Source organism: Rhinolophus sinicus, linkage group LG01 (assembly GCF_036562045.2).
Source record: "Rhinolophus sinicus isolate RSC01 linkage group LG01, ASM3656204v1, whole genome shotgun sequence".
NCBI lineage: Eukaryota > Metazoa > Chordata > Mammalia > Chiroptera > Rhinolophidae > Rhinolophus > Rhinolophus sinicus.
The window spans coordinates 36,673,925-36,694,197 of NC_133751.1; the positions used below are offsets into that span (position 1 = coordinate 36,673,925).

General features: G+C 36.9%; 2 protein-coding genes across 10 annotated transcripts in view; one reads left to right on the forward strand and one right to left on the reverse strand.

The window, feature by feature from the left end:
- The first annotated feature begins 526 nt into the window (after positions 1-526).
- MYNN (myoneurin) lies at positions 527-15,768 on the forward strand. Of its 4 annotated transcripts, XM_019735543.2 has the most exons (9): positions 697-813; positions 935-1,075; positions 1,917-2,213; positions 6,167-6,960; positions 7,710-7,869; positions 9,725-9,903; positions 10,752-10,835; positions 12,029-12,115; positions 14,168-15,768. In XM_019735543.2, exons 2-9 carry the CDS (start codon positions 954-956, stop codon positions 14,428-14,430), a joined length of 1,986 nt encoding a protein of 661 aa, XP_019591102.1. In that variant the 5' UTR covers positions 697-813; positions 935-953; the 3' UTR covers positions 14,431-15,768. The 4 variants fall into 4 exon arrangements, with proteins under 4 accessions (XP_074183745.1, XP_019591095.2, XP_019591076.2 ...); XM_019735517.2 differs by having other exon boundaries at positions 556-1,075; XM_074327644.1 differs by lacking the exon at positions 1,917-2,213 and having other exon boundaries at positions 527-1,075.
- A 1,893-nt stretch (positions 15,769-17,661) lies between these two features.
- LRRC34 (leucine rich repeat containing 34) overlaps positions 17,662-20,273 on the reverse strand; it is a 28,760-nt gene continuing 26,148 nt past the window's right edge. For 5 of the 6 annotated variants that reach the window (XM_074327715.1, XM_074327707.1, XM_074327687.1 and 2 more), the window contains 2 exons: positions 19,737-19,820; positions 17,662-19,426 (listed from right to left, as the gene is read on the reverse strand). In XM_074327715.1, coding sequence (XP_074183816.1) covers positions 19,325-19,426; positions 19,737-19,820 — 186 coding nt within the window. In that variant the 3' untranslated portion in view covers positions 17,662-19,324. The remainder of the gene's footprint in view (positions 19,427-19,736; positions 19,821-20,273) is intronic. The other variant, XM_074327684.1, reaches the window with a different exon arrangement.

Below are 20,273 nucleotides of genomic sequence, written 5' to 3' on the forward strand. Positions count from 1 at the left end.
TTATAAAAAGAGCAAACAGAATCTGGAAAAAAAATCTCAGGAAAGAAGAAACGAATAAATTCAAGTTGAGATTGTCCTTTAAAATAAAGTCGCGAGTAAATTTCCTATGATCCTGACATAACTTCTATCAATAAAAAATGTTGAAGTTTTGGTTTTCTGAGATTTATGCTGTCCGCGGGCACTAGGGAAGAATCCACCCTAACATAACACTGCTTATCTTATCTTATTGTTCCTGCGCCTCTTGTATATTACGCAGCTAACTGGCGTCCCTTTCCTTCACCGTACAAAACCTGAATTCATTGTAAATAATTGTATTAAAATTTTTCGAGCTCAGACTTAGAACCTTTTCGGTATAATGACCGCCTGCCTCCAACGTTGCGCACGCCCAGTTTGCCCTATAGCTTTGCTCCGCTTTAGTTCATTAGAGGTCTGTCACCAGGTTAAGAGTATCCCGGAAACTGGGCTATCGTTGGTTGATGCAAACAAAACCCAGGGAGTCCCAACAGCTTTCGAGCATGTAAACTAAAAAGGGGTGATCAGTCTCAACTCAAAAATTCCCGATGGCGGAGAGCCCGAGTACACGTGCAGCTGTTTCCACTCGTGGGGTCCTGAGGAAGGGGAGGATAATGGGAGAAGACAAGCAACTACAAGCCCCAGGATGCAGTGCGCAATTTGGCTCTTGGAAAGAGGCCTGCGATGCAGCGCTACCTGTCCTGAGCCCAAAATGCGGGCCAAGCGCGAGACGCCGACTGTCGGGCGATCAGAATGCTGAGAATGAGGAACACAGGCGGGGCGCTGTGAGCGAGCCCTCAGGTCTCGTATCTTTGACGCTCGTTATTTCGGGGGGAGAGGGTGCTTGGCATGCTAGCGAGTGCAGTCTCTGGGGGCCAGTCTGTTCAGCCCAGACTGGCGCTGGACCTCCACGATCCTATAGCCTCCAGGGTTACCTCTGGATGCCTGGAGCCGGATGTGACGTCGTCGTGGAGGACAGGAGGGGAGGAGCGTGGCGTGGTGACGTCCTCCCAAGATGGCGGAGAGAGAGTGAAGAAATTGTGATCCCCGTTGGATTGTTTAAGTGAGTTCTGTCTTCACTCCCAGCGCGCTATCCCGGCACTCTCCAGACCCTGGGCCATTGTGGGGCGCGCACCATGACGTTCGAGCGCGGGTCGGGCGACGGTGTTAACGTGGAAGGCTTGTGCGAGGCAGCCCTGCTGTTGGCCTTGGCTACAGCCTCTGTTGTGGGAGTTCGGGGGAGTAGGAGCTGGAGCTGGGAGAAGGGCAGGGCGGCAGAAGCCAGGAGAGACTGGCTTTGGTTGCCACTCTCCGAGGCCAACTGTAGTGGAGAAGGGGAAAGTGAGGGGGTGTGGCCTCTGCGGGGCGAGGGACGGAACCTTTGACAGCCTTTGGCCCTGTTCATTCTCCGTCCCCTGGACACACGCCTTGCGTTTCGGAGCAACTGTGTGCACCGCGGAAGCTAACAGGTTTCGGTGATTTGAGAGCAGTCTTGAACTTGTACCGTGTTTTTCCTCCATGTGTCCCAAGGAATCTTTTCTGTTTTTTCTTAACATCTGTATGCCTACTGAGCTTGAAAGTCTGAAGGTTCAATTGGTGCAAAAGCATGAAATTTTGCAATGCTTTTTTCAGCTTGTGGTAGTGTTTTCACTCATCGCTATTTATTGATGTGTCCGAAGGATTGTGTTAATTGGCCAAGATGAAACAGAGATAGAAAGGCACTCTTCTTTTCAGCATTTTTAACCATATCTGTTTGATAAGAATTTTTTTTGGGGGGGCAGGATAAAATCAGAACTCTTATTCTTGTTTATGTTACGTCCTACCGGTATGTCCCTTCTCCCCTTGGGTGAAACGTTTGATGGAAAGTTAGGATTACTGATTTACTATTTCTTTTTGTCTTTTAGAACAAGGGTAAAATTCCATTCTGATATCAAAATGCAGTATTCGCACCACTGTGAGCACCTTTTAGAGAGACTGAACAAACAACGGGAAGCAGGTTTTCTTTGCGACTGCACCATAGTGATTGGGGAATTCCAGTTTAAAGCTCATAGGAATGTGCTTGCGTCGTTTAGTGAGTATTTTGGTGCGATCTACAGAAGCACTTCTGAGAACAATGTCTTTCTTGATCAGAGTCAGGTGAAGGCTGATGGATTTAAGAAACTGTTGGAGTTTATATACACAGGAACTTTAAATCTTGACAGGTAAAGTACACATTTTATTTTTAAAAGCTAGTCAATAGTCTTTGGAGCCAAAGGAGATTTTTCAGCCCCTGAACTCAGAGTCTTCAAATATTGATGTGCAGTATTACTATTTTCTGTTTGTTTATTTATTTTAAGGAGTCAGTATCACTGATTTGGGATGAACAGACTACAGTTTTAAGCACCAAAAGAACAGAGAAGACCAATAAAGCCTTGTTCACTCACATTTGATTTACCTAGTGAAATGAAGTCTGTGATTTCAGTTATGTAAACTTGGAGATCAAGCACAATGAATTCTAAGTAAATTCCAGTTTCTCCTGCTTCTTGGTCTTTATATTCCTCAGGTCTTCTCTCCCCCTCACTCTCTGTCCCCTTCCTCATAAGGTGTTTGGGGTGAGGGAGTGTAGATGGGAGAACAAAGGAAAAACCTGTGTTCATTTAATGGTGCTACTTATAGTTGGAACTAGGAATAGCAATGTTCAGGGCCTCTTCCTGATCTTGATTCAGGAAAATAATGTCATGGGAGTGTAAGTGGCAGTGACTCCTGTTACCTCTCTAAAGTTACCAATACTAATGTTTAAGTTAGGTTCAAGGTGTTAGAATGCTTCTCGAAGATGCTTAATGCTGTCACTGCACTAACAAGAAGTAGGTTCTGAGGAATCTCACACATAATGAAATATATAATTAGCTTAATACAAATGCATTGGGGGAAAAATAGGGAGGGGATAAAAGGAAAGAGAATCCACTCAAATTACCCGTCTTCTTTCTTTATTATGAAAGTGTGAACATGAATAGGTCATAATTTTCTGACATAGAAAGATTATGGGCTTTAGAATTAGATCTTGCCTGTCAGTCACTTTGTCTCTTTGAGCAAGATGCAACCTCTTTGGGCCTCAGTTTCCCCATCTGTAAAAATGAGATGGTAATAACTACCTTGGTGTTACTATTAAGTTTAAGGATTTACTTGAAGGCCCATCTCCCAATGAACATTAGTTTCCTTTATAGTCTCTTCTGCACCCTCCTCTCCTGATTAATTCCACATTTCTTGGAGAAAAATTAGAAAAAGACATAAAGGAAACACCTGAAATTCTGCCACCTACTGATAACCACTGTTAACATTTTGATAAATATTCTTTCATTCTTTTCCAGATGATCTCTAAGATATATGCACATGCACATTAAGCAAAATCCTCCCCTCCCTTTTACATTGCAGCTTATCATGGAAATAATTCATCTTTAAAAACCTAGAATCATGATGTTCCTTATTACTTTTGAAAAGCAAACATGCTGTTTTGGAATTGTTTTTTAAATGGTGTAATGCAATCTTTGAATCAGTTCTGTATAAGTTGATTAAAGGAACGGAGCAGTGTCATAGATTAATCTCACATGATAAATTATTTAAATTTACTGAATAGTTGACTATACTAAATGACTGATTAAAAATTCAGAATACTTAATATAAAATAACCACAAAACCAGTAAATTTTGGTTGCTCTTCAATTTAGTTTTTTCACTTTCTGAATTAACTTCGCTGGGAAAATCTTGAGTTGATCTCAACACACTGAGGAGCATCTTACTTTGAGCTTTCATGCAAAGAACCAATGTGAAGAACAGCCAGATGTTTTGCTCAGTCATTTTTGGTACATATCTTTTCTGGGGAGCTAATTGAGCCCAGCCACAAATAGAAGATTTATACCAAAAATAGAAAGTCTGTGATTTAGTGATTAAGAAAACAAAATAATAGAGAATTAAGTAGACCCAAGAGCTAGATTACCTTGGCCAAATTTTAGTTCTAACACTGTGATCTAGGAAAAGTTATTTCTTTAGCCACCCATATATCTGCAGTTTGTAATTAAATGACTTTCAATGACTGTTCAAAAGGTAAAAGCAAGTTTTCATGCACGGTAACTTCATGGTTATAAACAAAAGCAGATCATTTATTGTCATAAACAAATGCTGATTGGTTTTTTTTAACTGTAACAGATTATAGGCTGTCTATGAAATAGATAAGTAATTTATATGGATTGCTGTTTTAGTACTGAACAGTTAATTAGTGTGTGACTCAATGCTAGTTTATATTAGTCTTAAAGACTACCTGACCTTGTTATCTGTTTGATGGTTCATTTTATGGAGCACTAAGCACAATTATAATTTGAGACCTAAGTATAAAAAATGATAGAGTAAATTTGGCTTTCATTCTAGTGGTGTCTCATTTATTGTAACTTAATAGATTATGTAACAATTAATAAAAATGCTTAAGAAATATAATGTTTTTAGAGAATGATAACGCTATATACATGGAAGAAACATACAAAAGATGAATAAGATTGTATTTATATCTTGGGCATTTGTGCTATATCTTTGCAGATAGAGAATTAACTTTTTTACAGAGATCATTCATTATATATATTACAAAATTAAGGCAAGGGCCATAAGAAAAGAATATCTTAAGTAATGTTTCCTTACCTAGGGGAAAGAACAGATTATGTTCCAAAAGTTTATTTGTAATATGTTTAGGAACTTGGGATGAATTTTCCTAGAGAATAAAATGTTCCTTAAACTGGTGTTTAGGTTTCCAAACTAGCCTATAAATCTATTCGAGAATCAGCTGAAAATGATTATGTTTATAATAAAAGACAAATTTTTAAAAGCCATTGTAATGCTAAATTTAAAAAGAGGAAACACAGGTGGTACTTGAGGAAAAGCAGGTTTAACTAGATGAGAAAATGGGTAGAGATTTATAGATACTATAGTGTGTATATATGTATACGTTAAATGACCTGAAAGATACATGACACTGGTTATTTTTTATTTCATTTCAAATTTTACTCCTTTTTTAATAAAGATGTATTAATAGCACTATATATTATTAGCTATGATTAAAACCCTTTTCTGGTTCATACATATGATAAATAGTGAAAAGAGATTTTTTTTCCCCTGGAAAATTGAATATGTGGGAAAATGGCAAGTAGGAAGGTTACTTGAGTGAGAGGTGTGTGTGTGTGTGTCCTCACTAAAAGGGTCATATTTTTAGTGGTAATAGCAACTCAACTTGCTGATTTTACAGCTGAGAAAATTGAAGCATCCAAAGTATGGTGACAGCCAGTGCTAATCAGCGTTTCACTACATCGTAAACTTCTGGAGCACAGGGACTGTTTGATGTTTCTTAATATCCCTCTTAGTACCATCCGTGGTAGAGGGTCAGTAAACGTTGACTGGAATGTTGCTCAGGTGACTTAAGTTGTTCTATATAATTGTAACACGGCAAACTCACCAGTTAACTTTGGTTGATATCACACACACACACAAAAGTGGGAGGGTTGCAAGAGAGAACTTAGCACATTCTAAAACCTTGTTCCTGCAAGAGTGATGATGGACCAAGCAACATTGGCCACACCGGGAAGTGCGGTAGAAATGCAGACATTCACCACAGAATTAGTGAATCTCACATTTCACAAGATCTCTTGCTGATTCACATGCATAGGAAAGTTTGAGAAGCACCGTTAAAGTCCCTCGCAGAGGGAGGGGAGCACAGGAGGACAATAGGAAACAAGTTTTTTAGACTCTTCCTGTTGCCAGTCCAGAAACTGGTTGATATCTGAAGAGGTCTCAGGATGAATGGGAAGAGGCAGTAAGTTGCCAGTAGTACATTTGTGTTCCAAGAGTTTTTTAAAACAGGTGGAAACTTTAACATTTTATTTGTCTGTAGTAGTACATAGGTAGCTGTGAATAACCATTATTTTTCATCTTTTCAAGTTCTGTAAAGGGGGGAATTTTTGCCTAAACATTATTGTGAGTGAATGAATTTTGTAAATTTGTTATTTCTTTTAGTTATGCCTTTTTCATCATTCTGCTTTGTTAGTTCTTTAAAAGATTTTGAAATATATGTGCAGCTCTGTTTCAAAAACAGTTTTTCTTTGATCAGAATATTGTAATTTAGCCTTGTTTCCTTACAGTTGGAATGTTAAAGAAATTCATCAGGCTGCTGACTATCTCAAAGTGGAAGAGGTGGTCACTAAATGTAAAATAAAGATGGAAGATTTTGCTTTTATTGCTAATCCCTCTTCTACAGAGATATCTAGTATTACTGGAAACATTGAATTGAATCAACAGACTTGTCTCCTTACTCTACGAGATTATAACAGTCGGGAGAAATCAGAAGTGTCTGCAGATTTAGTTCAGGCAAATCCTAAACAAGTGGCTTTAGCAAAGAAGTCATCTCAAACTAAAAGGAAAAAGAAGGCTTTCAATTCCCAGAAAACAGGGCAGAATAAAACAGTGCAATATCCCAGTGACGTTTTAGAGAATGCATCTGTTGAATTATTCCTAGATGCAACTAAATTATCCACACCTGTGATAGAACAGGTTGCACAAAGAAATGATAATTCAGAACTCGAGTTGACATCAGTTGTGGAAAATACTTTTCCAGCACAAGATATTGTGCAAACTGTTACAGTGAAACGGAAACGTGGAAAATCACAGCCAAACTGTGCTCTGAAAGAACACTCTATGTCTAATATAGCCAGTGTCAAGAACTCTTATGAGCTGGAAAGCTCTGGGGAAGAGCTGGATCAGAGGTATTCCAAGGCCAAGCCAATGTGTAACACATGTGGGAAAGTGTTTTCAGAAGCCAGCAGCTTGAGAAGGCACATGAGAATACATAAAGGCGTCAAACCTTATGTTTGCCACTTGTGTGGAAAGGCATTTACCCAGTGTAACCAGCTGAAAACGCATGTAAGGACGCACACAGGTAAGACTGGTTTGTGGGAGATATAATTTTTGTTATACTGTGACTGAAATAATAATACTTTTCTAGAGAACATATTAATATACAGTGTTGACTATTTGTGACCAAAATTTGATCCATACTTGTATTCATAATAGAATTTAGCATGTTAGACTGTTGAAAATTTCTTTGTAATTGGGACCCAGTATTTAATGGCTGTTTTATTGTGATAAGTACTCTCAAGTCCTAATACATGAGCTCTTTATACCATTTTCTGTCATAGTTAAAATAAGCATAAATTTGGTTCTAGCTTACTATTTAACAGAGAAAGATATTAAAATTGGTGAAGAGTAAAAGTAGTTACAACCCAGGCCAATTCTCAGCTTTTGCCAACGTATCTCACCACCTGCTTCCTAGACTTTGTTGACTTCTAGAACATGTTTGTTAGCATTACACATACATTCCTTCCTCAGCTTCTACATTTACCTTTATTGGTGTACTTACGTTTGTACTTTTTAAGATGCAATGTGTATTCTTTCCTTGATGACTTTTCACTGTTACAAACTGAGAAACACTCGTTTCTTTTAACTCCACCAGTGTTTTCAATAGTCAATCAGGAAGAAGCGATCCTATTTGCTTTTTTCTAGCAATTGACATTTTCTGAACACCGAAACTAGTACTGTTGAGGAACTCTTGTGAAAGCTTATATGGCTTATGCAAATAAAACAGAATATTTGTTTCTAAACATAGATTTTATTTACTACTTCTTTTAGGTGAGAAGCCATACAAATGTGAATTGTGTGATAAAGGATTTGCTCAGAAATGCCAGCTAGTCTTCCATAGTCGCATGCATCATGGTGAGGAAAAACCCTATAAATGTGATGTATGCAACTTACAATTTGCAACTTCTAGCAATCTCAAGATTCATGCAAGGTAAAAAACAAAAACAAGAACTGTTTGATCTCTGAGTCTGGCATTCATCATAGTCTTATGAATAGACTACTGTATTAGAATTCAGGGCAGTAGCGTTCCAATTGTGGTTCCACCAGCCAATATTCTCAGCACAGTCAAGGAACCACAAGGAGGGAGTCCGTGGGGGCTGGAGGGGAATGAGTGAGTGAGGGAAATAAGATCAGAATGGTGATAAGGCGTCCAGATGGTGTAGGGTTTTGTAGGCCATTATAAAGCTTTCACTCGTGAGACTGAGAAATGAGTGATGTGATCTTGCTTGCCTCTTCAGAGGATGACTCTGGCTGCTATATTAGGGAAAGATTATAGGGTCACAGAGTGGAAGTAAAGTTACCAGTTAGGAAGTTCTAGATAAAACACAAGTAAAAGTGATGGTTCAGCCAGAGAGGTAGCAATGGAAAAGATAAGTATTAGTCGGATTCTGGACATATTGTTAAATGAAGGACAAACAGAATTTCCTGCAGATTGGATGGGGCGTATGAAAGAGTAAAATCAAAGATAATTTTGAGGTTTTGAGCCTGGCCACCTGAAAAGATGGTATTGCCATGAACTGAAATGGAGAAATTTTGTGGATAGAGCAGTTTAAGCAGGAGTACAGGAGTCGTTGGAGTTCTGAATGTTAAATTTGAGATGACTGGTGGAGATCTCAGTGGAGATATACAATAGACGGTTGGTTCTGTACATCTGGAGTTAAGGGGGCTGCTTTGAGCTAAAGATATAAATTTGGGGGTCATCAACATACAGATAATATTCAAAGCCGTCACACTGGATGAGGTCACCAAGAGAGTGATTGTGGATAGAAAAAGAGATCAAAGGACTGAGTCATGGGCATTCTAATTAAGAGTTCTGGGAGATGGGCAAGAACCAGCAGAGGTGACTAGGAAGGAGCAGCCAATACAGGAGAAAATCCAAAAGAGTGGGTTGCCTTGGAATCCAAGTGAAGGAAATGACTCCCGAAGGGAATGATCAGCTGTGTCAAATCCTGATGCCAGGGAGATGAAGACTGAGAATTGACTTGGATTTAGCAAAGTGAGAGGTCGGCAGTGCTCTTGATGAAAGCAGTGTTTTAGCAGAGGCGAGAAGAGAGAAGAAGTGAAAGTAGAACAGTTGAAAATTCAAGGTTTTGGTAAGCAGGAACAGAAAAATGAAGGAGCAAGTGAAGTCAAGGGTCTGTATTGTGTTGTTTTTTTAAGGTGGGAAACATCAGTATATTTGTATGCTACAATCCAATGGGGTGGGAAAAATGGGTGATGGAGAATGGAGGAAATTGCAGGAGTGATATCACTGAGTAGGCAAGGGGATAGTGTCTTAAGTATACAAAATGGGAGTAGTGGATTCAGATGAACTGTCACCCTCAGAATTAGCAAGAAGGAAAGTAAAATCTATAGGTACAGATGTCTAGATAGAAAGTTGTGGTGATAGGAATTTTCTGATTGCTTGAAATTTTTCTCAGTGAAACCGGAAGCAAGGACATCAGCTAAGAGAAGATGGGTGAGGAGGTGCTGGAAGTTTGAGGGAAGAGTTGTGAAGAGTCAGTGAATGCACAAGCAAAAATAATTGCCTGCAGTATTAGGGATGCACTTGACAACCATATAAAGATGATGGCAAAACTTTTGGAACTGGTCTCAGAGCTAACGTTTTTATAACAACCAAAACATTTATTTTTGACTGTATACATCGAAACTTGGTTTTAAATACATATGCTAGATCTGTTAAGATGAAATGAAATAAAATATTGTATGAAAAATGCTTGCTATATAGACTGACCTCCAAATTGTTTTACTTACCAACATAAAACTTTATATTTACCTACTAACAGGAAGCATAGTGGAGAGAAGCCATATGTTTGTGATAGGTGTGGACAGAGATTTGCCCAGGCCAGCACACTGACCTATCACGTGCGTAGGCATACTGGAGAGAAGCCTTATGTATGTGATACTTGTGGGAAGGCATTTGCTGTCTCTAGTTCTCTTATCACTCATTCTCGAAAACACACAGGTAAGAATTTGACATGGAGAGACTGCTTAAAATAAGGAAAGTTGTAAGAAAAAGAAGTTAAGCCTTTATAGAAAGTATATTGCAGACTTTGTAGTTACATATCTGTTGTGTTTGCACTTCTTGAATCTTTTTATGTTTATGATTTTCAGATATATATTAGATTAAAAAACAGACTTATTTCTAGTAGGTGAAATACATGGTGGGTGAAATTTTTTATCATATAACTTAATTTTGATAGTGTATAAATTTGAGATATTTTATGACCTTAGACAAACTCTTAGCCTCTTGAAGTTTCATTTTCCTTAGATAAAACTATGGGATGAAATTAAGGGGTGGGGGTGGGTTTGGGTAGAACACTGATTTTGTTATAACTTCTTAGGACTTTTCATACAGACATTCTAAGATTTGCAAATTAAACAGATACTTCAAATGCTAAGTATCAGTTTTGAAAAATTCTGTTCAAAGATTCTAGCTTTTTGTAAGGTACATTTTTAATAGATCTATTCTAAATGAGTTTATTCATCTTTTAGTAATATAATAGACAGCAAGAATTGAAATACGGATCGATGAATGTATGTGTTTTTAATCATATAAAAATCAAACTTCTTGCCCAACTAGAAGGACATTTGCAGAAATAAAGTTTTATTATATTAAAAGCATCAGATTACATGAACAGGGTAAAATAATTACTAATATTCATTTAGGTTGGATCACACTGAAAATACCTCTGAAGTACAATATAAAGAGGTTTTAATTTAATATTTTAGAACAGCTTACTTAGATATTGTAATTGATAAATATTATATTGGTATAGTACACCACTTCGCTATCTTTTATTTTCCATCTAGGTGAAAAACCATACATATGTGGTATTTGTGGGAAAAGTTTTATTTCCTCAGGAGAACTCAACAAACACTTTCGATCCCATACAGGTCTGTGTTTAGGGAGAACGTATTATTTTTTGTTCTCTCTAATTTCTTTTTATGTAAACCTTGACTTTTAAACCATTTTGGACTATATGGTATCTAGTCACACTCTATCTATATCAATATTTTAATGTATAATATCAACTTTCTATTTGCTTCTTTAGTTTTTTTAGTTGTTTAGAGTGTGAATTAAATTTGGTTGAGAATTTTGTAGATTTTCTAAGAAATATGCCAGATTATCAGTAGTTTTTAAAAATGATTTGGATTAAATTGCACAGATATAGGAAGAAATGAAAAGGAAAAGATAATAAGATAATATTAGATATTTTTAACAGTGTTCAGTATGCAAGTTTTAGGAATAAATTTTAATAGTGACATGTTTATTATAAGGTAATAAGTAGTATGAAGAAAATATTGAAGGTAAAAAAAATTTTAAACAGGAAAATGCCACTTTGAAAATACGTTGTTTTGACTTTTCTTTTTAAAAATTATTCCTCATAATTCCTATCTAGAATAGTGTGAGCACCTAGGAGACATTTGATAAATTTATTGGCAACTTCTGTATTCTCATGCTCTTTAGTTTGCATTATAAAGCATTGTTCTTATTTCAACAGAATTATGTTGTAGCATTTTATTCTGTCAGTATTTTTTAAGGATTTTCTAATTTGTAATCCTCCTGAGAGCAGAAACCGTAATTATGCTCCCCTTCTCCCCCCCAGGTACTGTGTTTCCCCAAAAATAAGACTGGGTCTTACGTTAATTTTTGCTCCAAAAGACGCATTAGGCCTTATGTTCAGGGGATGTCATCCTGAACAATCATGCTAGGGCTTATTTTCTGGTTAGGTCTTATTTTCGGGGAAACACAGTGTATCTCTCATCCGGGTCTGGCATATAATTGGCACTCACTAAATGTCTGATAGAAATAAAATATTATTCTTTTAGTTTAAAATTTCTGTTAATAAAAATGCTCGGTTTTCCCTGAAATGGCGATACTTTATGTACTTTATGTAAAGTAAAGGAGTACCAGTGTATGTAGAAGTTTTCATTTCACTATATTAAAACCAAGTGATTAAAATGGTAATATGAAACTAAATCTAAACAGTATAGTAAGGTTTGCAATGTGTTCATAAACGTTGATATTTTTGTCTTAGTTAACTTCCAAAATACTGAGGTTTTAAACTTTTTAACTTGTTTTTCAGGAGAAAGACCATTTATCTGTGAATTATGTGGAAATTCTTACACAGATATTAAAAATTTAAAGAAGCACAAAACAAAAGTCCATTCTGGTAAATGCTTATGTTTCTTAAAACATTTGGGGCTCTCATGTTGGTGCTATTTCTTAAAATGTTGAGATGCACATTATAACAGTTTAAATTAGATTTTTTAAAAACTAGATATACATATGAGGAAGGTAGTTTTATAATTTGCACATAAGTTCACTCTGAATTTCTTTTCTTATTGACCTTCTAATAAATAATATTAAAATAAGGAAATATTTTGTCCTTTAAATATCTGATTTATGAACAGTTTCAAAAATGAAGGACTGTATAGGCAAACTGTGTATCACGTTCCCCACACCAGAGTCTGGGTTGCCTAGAGTTTACTGTGGTTATATGAAGAAGGGCATCGTGAACACTAGTCCAGAAATATATCAGAGGAAATAAGGAAACGGGTAGTCCCAAAATGTTGTAATATATAAAAATAGAAAGCCAGACTACAAAATTTTAAGTCTGTTGCTTAAAATGAATCCTTGAAAAAGTTTCATTGTGTTTACCATTTTCTTTCATCATGATTAGGAACACACTTCTTTAGTGTGAAGAGAGGATAGTAAGTCTTTGATAGTAAATATAAATATAAAGATTTAATTAGTAACATCTGAAAATTGTATTGAATCATTAATTCAACAAACATTTATTAAACACCTCTAGTGTACACATAACTGCAGGGTATATGAAGTTGAATAAGGCATAGTCCTAATCCTCCAAGAATTTATAATCTAGTGTGGGAGAACAGAAATCTACATAAATATGATTACAAGACAAAATGTAGGATATAATAGAGACACAGAAGTGCTGAAGAAGAGATTAAGTACTTCTGAGACGAGTATTGAAAGTCTTAATCCTGGAGAATTTGCAGGACGGAAAAGAGTTCAGAGCATGGAAATAGGAAAGGAAGGGTTCCTTCCAAGCAAAAAGGACATTGTGAAGAGAATCACTGGGATGAGAAAGCACAGGCTATATTCTTGGCTGGTTAAACTGAAAAGTCTGCAAGAACAGAGAGAATTACAATTTTATGAAAGCAAATCACAGTTTTGTCTAATGAGGACAGTGAGATTGAAATGTCAGTACTTTGCAGTGTCAGGAGTATAGTAAAGCTAGTGGAAAATTTGAAGGTTGTACCTTTAGTCAGTGTGATAACTATTCCTTTAAGTAGAGCAGAATTTGTTACCTCTGAAAACATATGAAAGTGCCATACCTCTGAACTTGAACTTAGAGAATAGTATGAACAACTCATTAATACAGTCAGTGAACAAATAGAGTATTTATTAAGTGTATAGCACTCTTGGGTGCTTTGAAGAAATTAGAGAAGTGTAACTTGACATTTACCCTCAAGGAATTTACAGTCTAGTAACCGTAAATTCAGGGCATACCTGAGTGTTAAAGAGCGATGAGAGAGAGAGAGGACCAGCCCTGTGGCTCAGGTGGTTGGAGAGCTGTGCTCCTAACGCCGAGGTCACCAGTTCGATTCTCACATGGGCCAGTGAGCTGTGCCCTCTACAGCTAAGACTGTGAACAACGGCTCTCCCTGGAGTTGGGCTGCTGTGTGCTGCCATGAGCGGCCAGTGGCCAGCATGAGTGGCCAGCAGCCGGCGAGAACTGCCGTGAGCTGATGACTGACGACTGGCGACCAACTGCCTCAGCCTGGGGGAGCGCAAGGCTCATAATACCAGCGTGGGCCAGGGAGCTGTGTCCTACACAGCTAGACTGAGAAACAAGGGCTTGAACCAGAGTGGAGGGGAGACAGAAGAAAGGTGGGGGGGAAGATATCACAAGGCACTATATGAAACATTGACAAATGTGTGACAAAACAGATGAGAAACAGTTCACCCTGGTCTAGAATATTAAGTCCATTTTTATAATGGAGCTGGTGCTTGAACCTAGTCTGGAGGTCCATGTTGGATTTGTATAGGTAATGAGGAGGGCAAATCAGCAAAGAGAAACAGCATGAGTAAAAGGTCTGGTGGTTGGAGTGCAAGTTCTGGGAATGGTAAGATTCTACCTCAAGGTTTTTGTTTTGTTTTTAAAGATAATACAGATTTTTTTCCCCTTCCATTTCAGGGGCAGATAAAATTCTAGATTCTAGTGTAGAGGATCATCCCTTGAGTGAACAAGATTCCATACAAAAAAGCCCTTTATCAGAAACTTTGGATGTGAAGCCTTCTGATATGACTTTACCACTAGCTCTTCCGCTTGGGACTGAGGATCACCACGTGCTTCTGCCTGTCACAGATAACCAGTCTCCTACATCGGATACATTGTTGAGGTCAACAGTGAATGGATATTCAGAACCACAGTTGATTTTTTTACAGCAATTGTACTGACTTTGTGAGGATTTATGGACTTGCTAAGACATCTCTGGTAGTAAACAAATATTTCTGGTAAAGTGCATATACTCAAATTACCTTTCATTTGAGTTGTGACCATTATTTTTCATTCACTGAAGTAAAAGTACCTGATGCTGCATCATAACTGTGCAATGCCTGTTTTGATTTTTGGCTTTTATGTCTAGCTTATACACACAGCTTCTTAAGGACTGAATTATACTACAGTAGCACTATTTTAGGTGGTTACGTTTGATTTTCTCTTAGAGCTGCCTTAATTCCATTTTTATTTTGCGTTTTACAATTGCCTTTCATTTATTAAAAGTGGAACCTGTCAGTTGATACAATTCAGTTTTGACCTGTGGCATTTAAAATTTTTCTTCCCCTCAAAATTGAAGCAAAATCCATGATGGTATCAGTCCAAGAGTGTTGCTGTTACCAAGCCCCATAGACCAATAATGTAAACTATGAGGGAAAATATAAAATTTCATATTTCTGCCTAAGAAAATTTAGGTACTGAGTAAGAATTGTGCTATTTCGCTATTAATATACTTCATTGAAGGTAACTTTTCTAATGAAACAAAAATATGTGTTTCTCTTACAAGGTAAAAAAAGTATATAAAAATTTAGAACTCAATATTCTGGAGAAAACCAGTGGTCAGTACTTTTGATTTGGGTTATCTGAAACTACATTTTACATGAATTTAAATAGATATTTGGTGTTTTTACCTTGTTAAAAGACAGTTTCAAAATTTGATCAGTTTTCTAGATTACGGAAGATGAGGAAAATATACTAAGTTTCTAAAAATTTTCATAAGCCTCTCATACCTGTCATGCACTTTTTAAAATATTAAATTCTAAAAATTTAATATTTTAAATATAAGTATATTCTAAATATAAATTTAATGCATACCATGAATCACTTGGCTTCTGAATTTGACACATTACATAGATTTAAGAAATTAATTTCAATTACAAGTAAACATTTGAGTTATCAGAAAGCCAATTTATTAAACATTTTATATTTATGTTTTCTATAAGTTTTGAGTTTTAAAATTTTATAAATTATACCACATTTTGTTGTTGTTGTAGTTTCACAGTAGTCCTTTTCCTTCCTAATGAACGTAGAAAATTCAGTATTGTTCTGGTATTTCCCCATCCCATTTTTCCCACAGACTGATTTATTTTACTGCCTGATCTTTGGACATTAAATTATCAGTTCCACAAAGTCATTTCTACTGCTGATCAAACTCCATGGTGACTCTTATTTCTGCCATGCATTAGTTATGACTTGTTTTTTGTTTTAAACTACACCTGTAATAAAGTTAATGTATTTTCTATTGGTATTGATTTCTTTAATTGTATTTTCTCTGAGGTCCTAGTCATAGGAGCCAACTAGAGGACATAATAAAACTACATAATTCTTACAAACTAGAGAAATCGTCACCATATCACAGCACACTCAACATTTTCACAATAAATTGCCACCAGTGGGATAGACTTAATTGAATACTTTGAAATATTGCCTTATATTTCCATCAAACAGTATTATTCATATAAGAAATCTAATTATGCATGTGTATTAATACACTGGGTTTAAATACAATTTATAGTTATAAAATGTTCAACTAATCTATTCTGGCTTAAATTTAATAGCAACTTATTGGAATGTGAAGAAATTAAAGAAAACTAAAGACTCAGCCTCTTTAAGAAGACTGCTGAAATGGAGAGGTTATATTTAATTCACATCTTCATTAATCCAAGCATCTAATGAACAAAATTTCTTTTTAAAACTACTACAGTGATGCCATAATTCTATGAGAGCAGTAGTTACCAAATTTCCTCTAATATGATGGTAATTAGCATTTTGCCTTTGTATAGATTAGCCTTCAAATCTATTTTTAGTATTATTGTATTGGAGTGCCTAAGGTTGATTTACTGTGCTTTTCTTCATCACACCTGCTTCTTAACTACAATAATTTCATTTTTAAATTAACATGGCTTGATGCTCTTCCAGAATGACAGGTAAAGAAAGACTGAAGACTGAATATCATATCTTGTCATTCTTCTCATAATGCCATCCTATTCTTTATCATAATATGCATATATTTTAGTTGTATCTGGTATCATTCTAACATTCATACTTATCATTTTAGTTAAGGCCCTCATTAAATACATTTGTTATAATGCAGTGTTTTGAGAAAGTGATAAATAATTAAGAATCGACCTAAGTTTTTTTAGTGTTTAGGATGCTGAAGATCTTACTGAGAAACAAATTGTTTTCTAAATTTTGTTTTATACTTGTATATTTTTCCTACTGTATTTGTTAGAGATTAGACTTTTTAAAAAGTCTAATGTTTTAATGCAGTTTCTGTTATTTTCAGGGAAACATGGTATATATGCTGGCAAAGCCCCACGGCCAATTTTAATGTATGCCACACATTGAGAACTATTATCCTAAACATTTCTTGATGTTCTTCCTTTGCCAAGCATTTATAAAATGAAGATCTTGATAAAATTTTCCATCTTTACTCAGAGATTTTAAGTCTTTAGAACTTAGCTAGAAATACCACTAAGTAAAAAAGAGATATGTTTTAATGCAGTTTCTGTAAATTCTACATTTTTACTCATTACTTATGAACAATATTGGGATTTTGTTATTGGATCATTAACTACTTGAGACAGTAAAATGGTCTGATCTTCTGTCTTCGGCATCCCCTACATGCATTCATTCGAGAGAGATTTGGTGTATTTATTTAAGGAATTAGGTAATTATATAAATATAGTAAACATCCAGAAATATGGTATTCAGTTTCAAGAAGAATATATTACAATAAACACCATCGTTGTGAACAGATACTTGGATTAAAATACCTGGTATTTCAAATGCTAGGAAGTTATTGTAATAATACATAAAGCTACAAAGATAAATACAACAAATTTCACCTGTAAGTTTACAGTCAAATGGGAAAGACAAGCCTGAATGTAACTTGGAATAAAACAAGTCAGAATGTTCAGTTATAGGGAAAGAAGGCAGAAAGGAAATGCTGAGCAGTCAAAGGGAGTAGAATGGACAAAGAAAGGACCATCGTTCTCGTGGATAGGCGAACCAGATGGCTGATGGAAGCAATTTGCACACAGCTGACTGAGACAGGCAGAATGGAAAGTATGAAACGGGAAGGAGAAGGAAGCCCAAGGCATGCCCAGCTCTCTATCCCATCATACTTGAAATTGTACTCTACCCTTAGCCCATGCTGAAGGAATGGGATTAGATAGCCAAGTTTATAACTTATGTTCGCACACACCCACCGTGAGCTAGTTAGGTTCTTTCTCCAGAATTTGAACTATGAAATTCTGACACTTAGGTATACACGTAAGTGAAAAGATAATTTAGAACTGGCCCAGAGTCAGTGAAGCAAGACAAAGTCTAAAGGAAATTATGAATTAGAGAAAACTGATCTATAGAGCAAGGAGATGAAATAGGTTTGCAGAACCAAACCTATTTCAAATTGAGGCCCTGTGGCCTGGGTTTCTAGTTTTGCAGTCCTTGAGGTGGCACAGCTATGCTTCATTTCTTTGTCCCTGGATGCCACTGATTTTTATTTTTATGTATTTATTTATTTATTGCCTGTTAAATCCTTAGAGTAAATCCCCTTTTTCCAAAACAGGCTTGAGTCAGTTTCTGTTCCTTGCAGTTAGACAGCCCCAACTTAGACACCTAAGTTTTGATTCTTACTGAAATGATGCCATTACTGTGATAGGAAGATGAGGAGGAGGTTAATGGAAGAGAAGACTAGAATGGACTGAATTTGGTGGTGAGATAGCCACATGAAAATAGTCTAGCAGAAGTTGGAAACGGGCCTGAAACCCAGGAGAGGTTAACACGAGATACAGATCTTGCAGCATAAGGCTAATAAGTATTGTGAGAAGAATTATTAAGGCAGGCCTGGGAGCTGGTACAGAAGAAAATAAAATGATGAGAACAAAATCTTGGGGGAAATGCATTTAAAGAAAAGCAAAAGAGAAAAGGCGATGGAAAGTGATAACAGGAAAAAAACAGGGTGGTGCAAGTTTCGTGAAGACAAGTGGTTTTGTACTCGTCACATGGTACAGAGAAATAGACGCCAATCAAAGACAACATTGTGTTGGGTAATGGGGAGTAGAAGCTAAGTGGGTATGGTTTGAGTAGTAGATAAGACATAATGTGTACTATTTAGTTTGAAAAGCAGAGTGTGTGGTGCGAACAAGATTATTTTATCAAATATCTAAAAAGTATAAACCACTCTATATCTTGCTTTTTTGCTTTCAAATTTGAAACACTGTAAATTGAGCATAATGTGATCTGCAGCACTGCAATACGACACTTGGTTCTTAAAGGATGATTGCTAAGAGGAAAATGGAAGGAAACAACATATATAGTTGCATATTTACTCATTACAGTTCAAATGTACAAAGGAAACGGAGTTTTGCTTCTTGAGCTCCCACCAATGGGAAGTCTGGGAAAAATTAACTTTTAGTCCTAACCACTTTAAAACCCAGCCTGATACATAGGAGACATAATTTATAATATTGTAAGGTAATGCTTAAACTCTTGGAGTGTTGCTCATATTCCTGTGCTTTGTCTTCTAAAATGGTGTCCAGCTATGTGGAGGGGGCTTACCTGATAATGGCACCAGGGAAGTCTGTCTTCAGCTCTTTCATTCTCTGGGCATCCTATTGGCCTCATGGTTCTCTTAGGTGTAGAAAACTCAGACTTCTGCAACTCTGTCTCAAGCAGTCCAATGTAGGTCAGGTTACAGGTTTAGCACATGCAGGGTCTCTGGTCCCGCTCCCGGCAGTGGACACAATATGGTGAGGCCAAAAAGGAACAACAGTGGAGCCATAGATAGGGGAGTCATACCACTATATTCTCGATGGCGGCTGGTTGAGACACAAATCCAAACATCCGCCAGTTCCCCAACGAGGGGTCTTCCTGCACCCCCGTCTTGCTGGTGGCCTGGCGAGACACAGGAAGTAGGATCAACATGGTCTGCAATCCACAACCCCCACTTGTTAATTGCAACCCGCTGTCTGCTTCTCTGCCAACCAACCAACCCACCAACGTAGCCTTGGCTGTTATATTAGTGGCTAATGGCTAACCGGTAACAGCTGGTGCCCACCTAGCCACAGCGGATGGCCATCTGATCACAGCTGATGGCCATCCAATAATTGAGCGAGAACCTTTCCACATGAGGCCAAGAGCCTGGAAACCACTCTCTGGGACTTAGTCCCCACACCACCCCACTGCAGGCTGGAGGCAAACCTACTTGCTTCCTGATCTTCCGAGTCTCCTCTTGGAGAATGGGAAAATTTGTGGGTCCCCTCCACAGCACACAGGACCAGAAAGTAGCCTGGAAAAGCCAGCTGCATTACTAAGCTTTACATTGGTCTGACAAATGAATCATACTCATATAATGTTGCGCAAAAGAAGTCAGATACAAAACATATATACTGTTTGATTTCATTTATATAAAATACGAAAACAGGCAGAACTACTTTGGTTTTAGAAGTCAGGATAGTGGTTGTCCATTGGAAGAGGGTTGGAGGAGCTTTTGGGAAGCGTGTGGTATTTACTCTCTCTGTGTTATACTCGTCGTAGGTGGGTAGCTTTGTGATAATTCATCTAGCTGTTCACTTAAGATTTGTGTTCTTTTCTGTATGATGGCTATACTTCCATTTAAAACAAGTACATGTGTATATTTAAAAAACCAAAAGTTTGAACAATGAGAAAAACAGAGCACTGGTTCTTAAACATTAATGAGATTAAAGATGGCCTGGATTGTAAAAATGCAGATTCCCCAGAC

Bases quoted from the DNA above. Each gene is read 5' to 3' on its own strand.
- MYNN (XM_019735517.2), top strand. From the start codon at position 561: ATGGCGGAGAGCCCGAGTACACGTGCAGCTGTTTCCACTCGTGGGGTC. The intron at 1,076-1,916 runs GTGAGTTCTGTC...TTTGTCTTTTAG, and splicing joins ATCCCCGTTGGATTGTTTAA to AACAAGGGTAAAATTCCATT. The intron at 7,870-9,724 runs GTAAAAAACAAA...ACCTACTAACAG, and splicing joins AATCTCAAGATTCATGCAAG to GAAGCATAGTGGAGAGAAGC.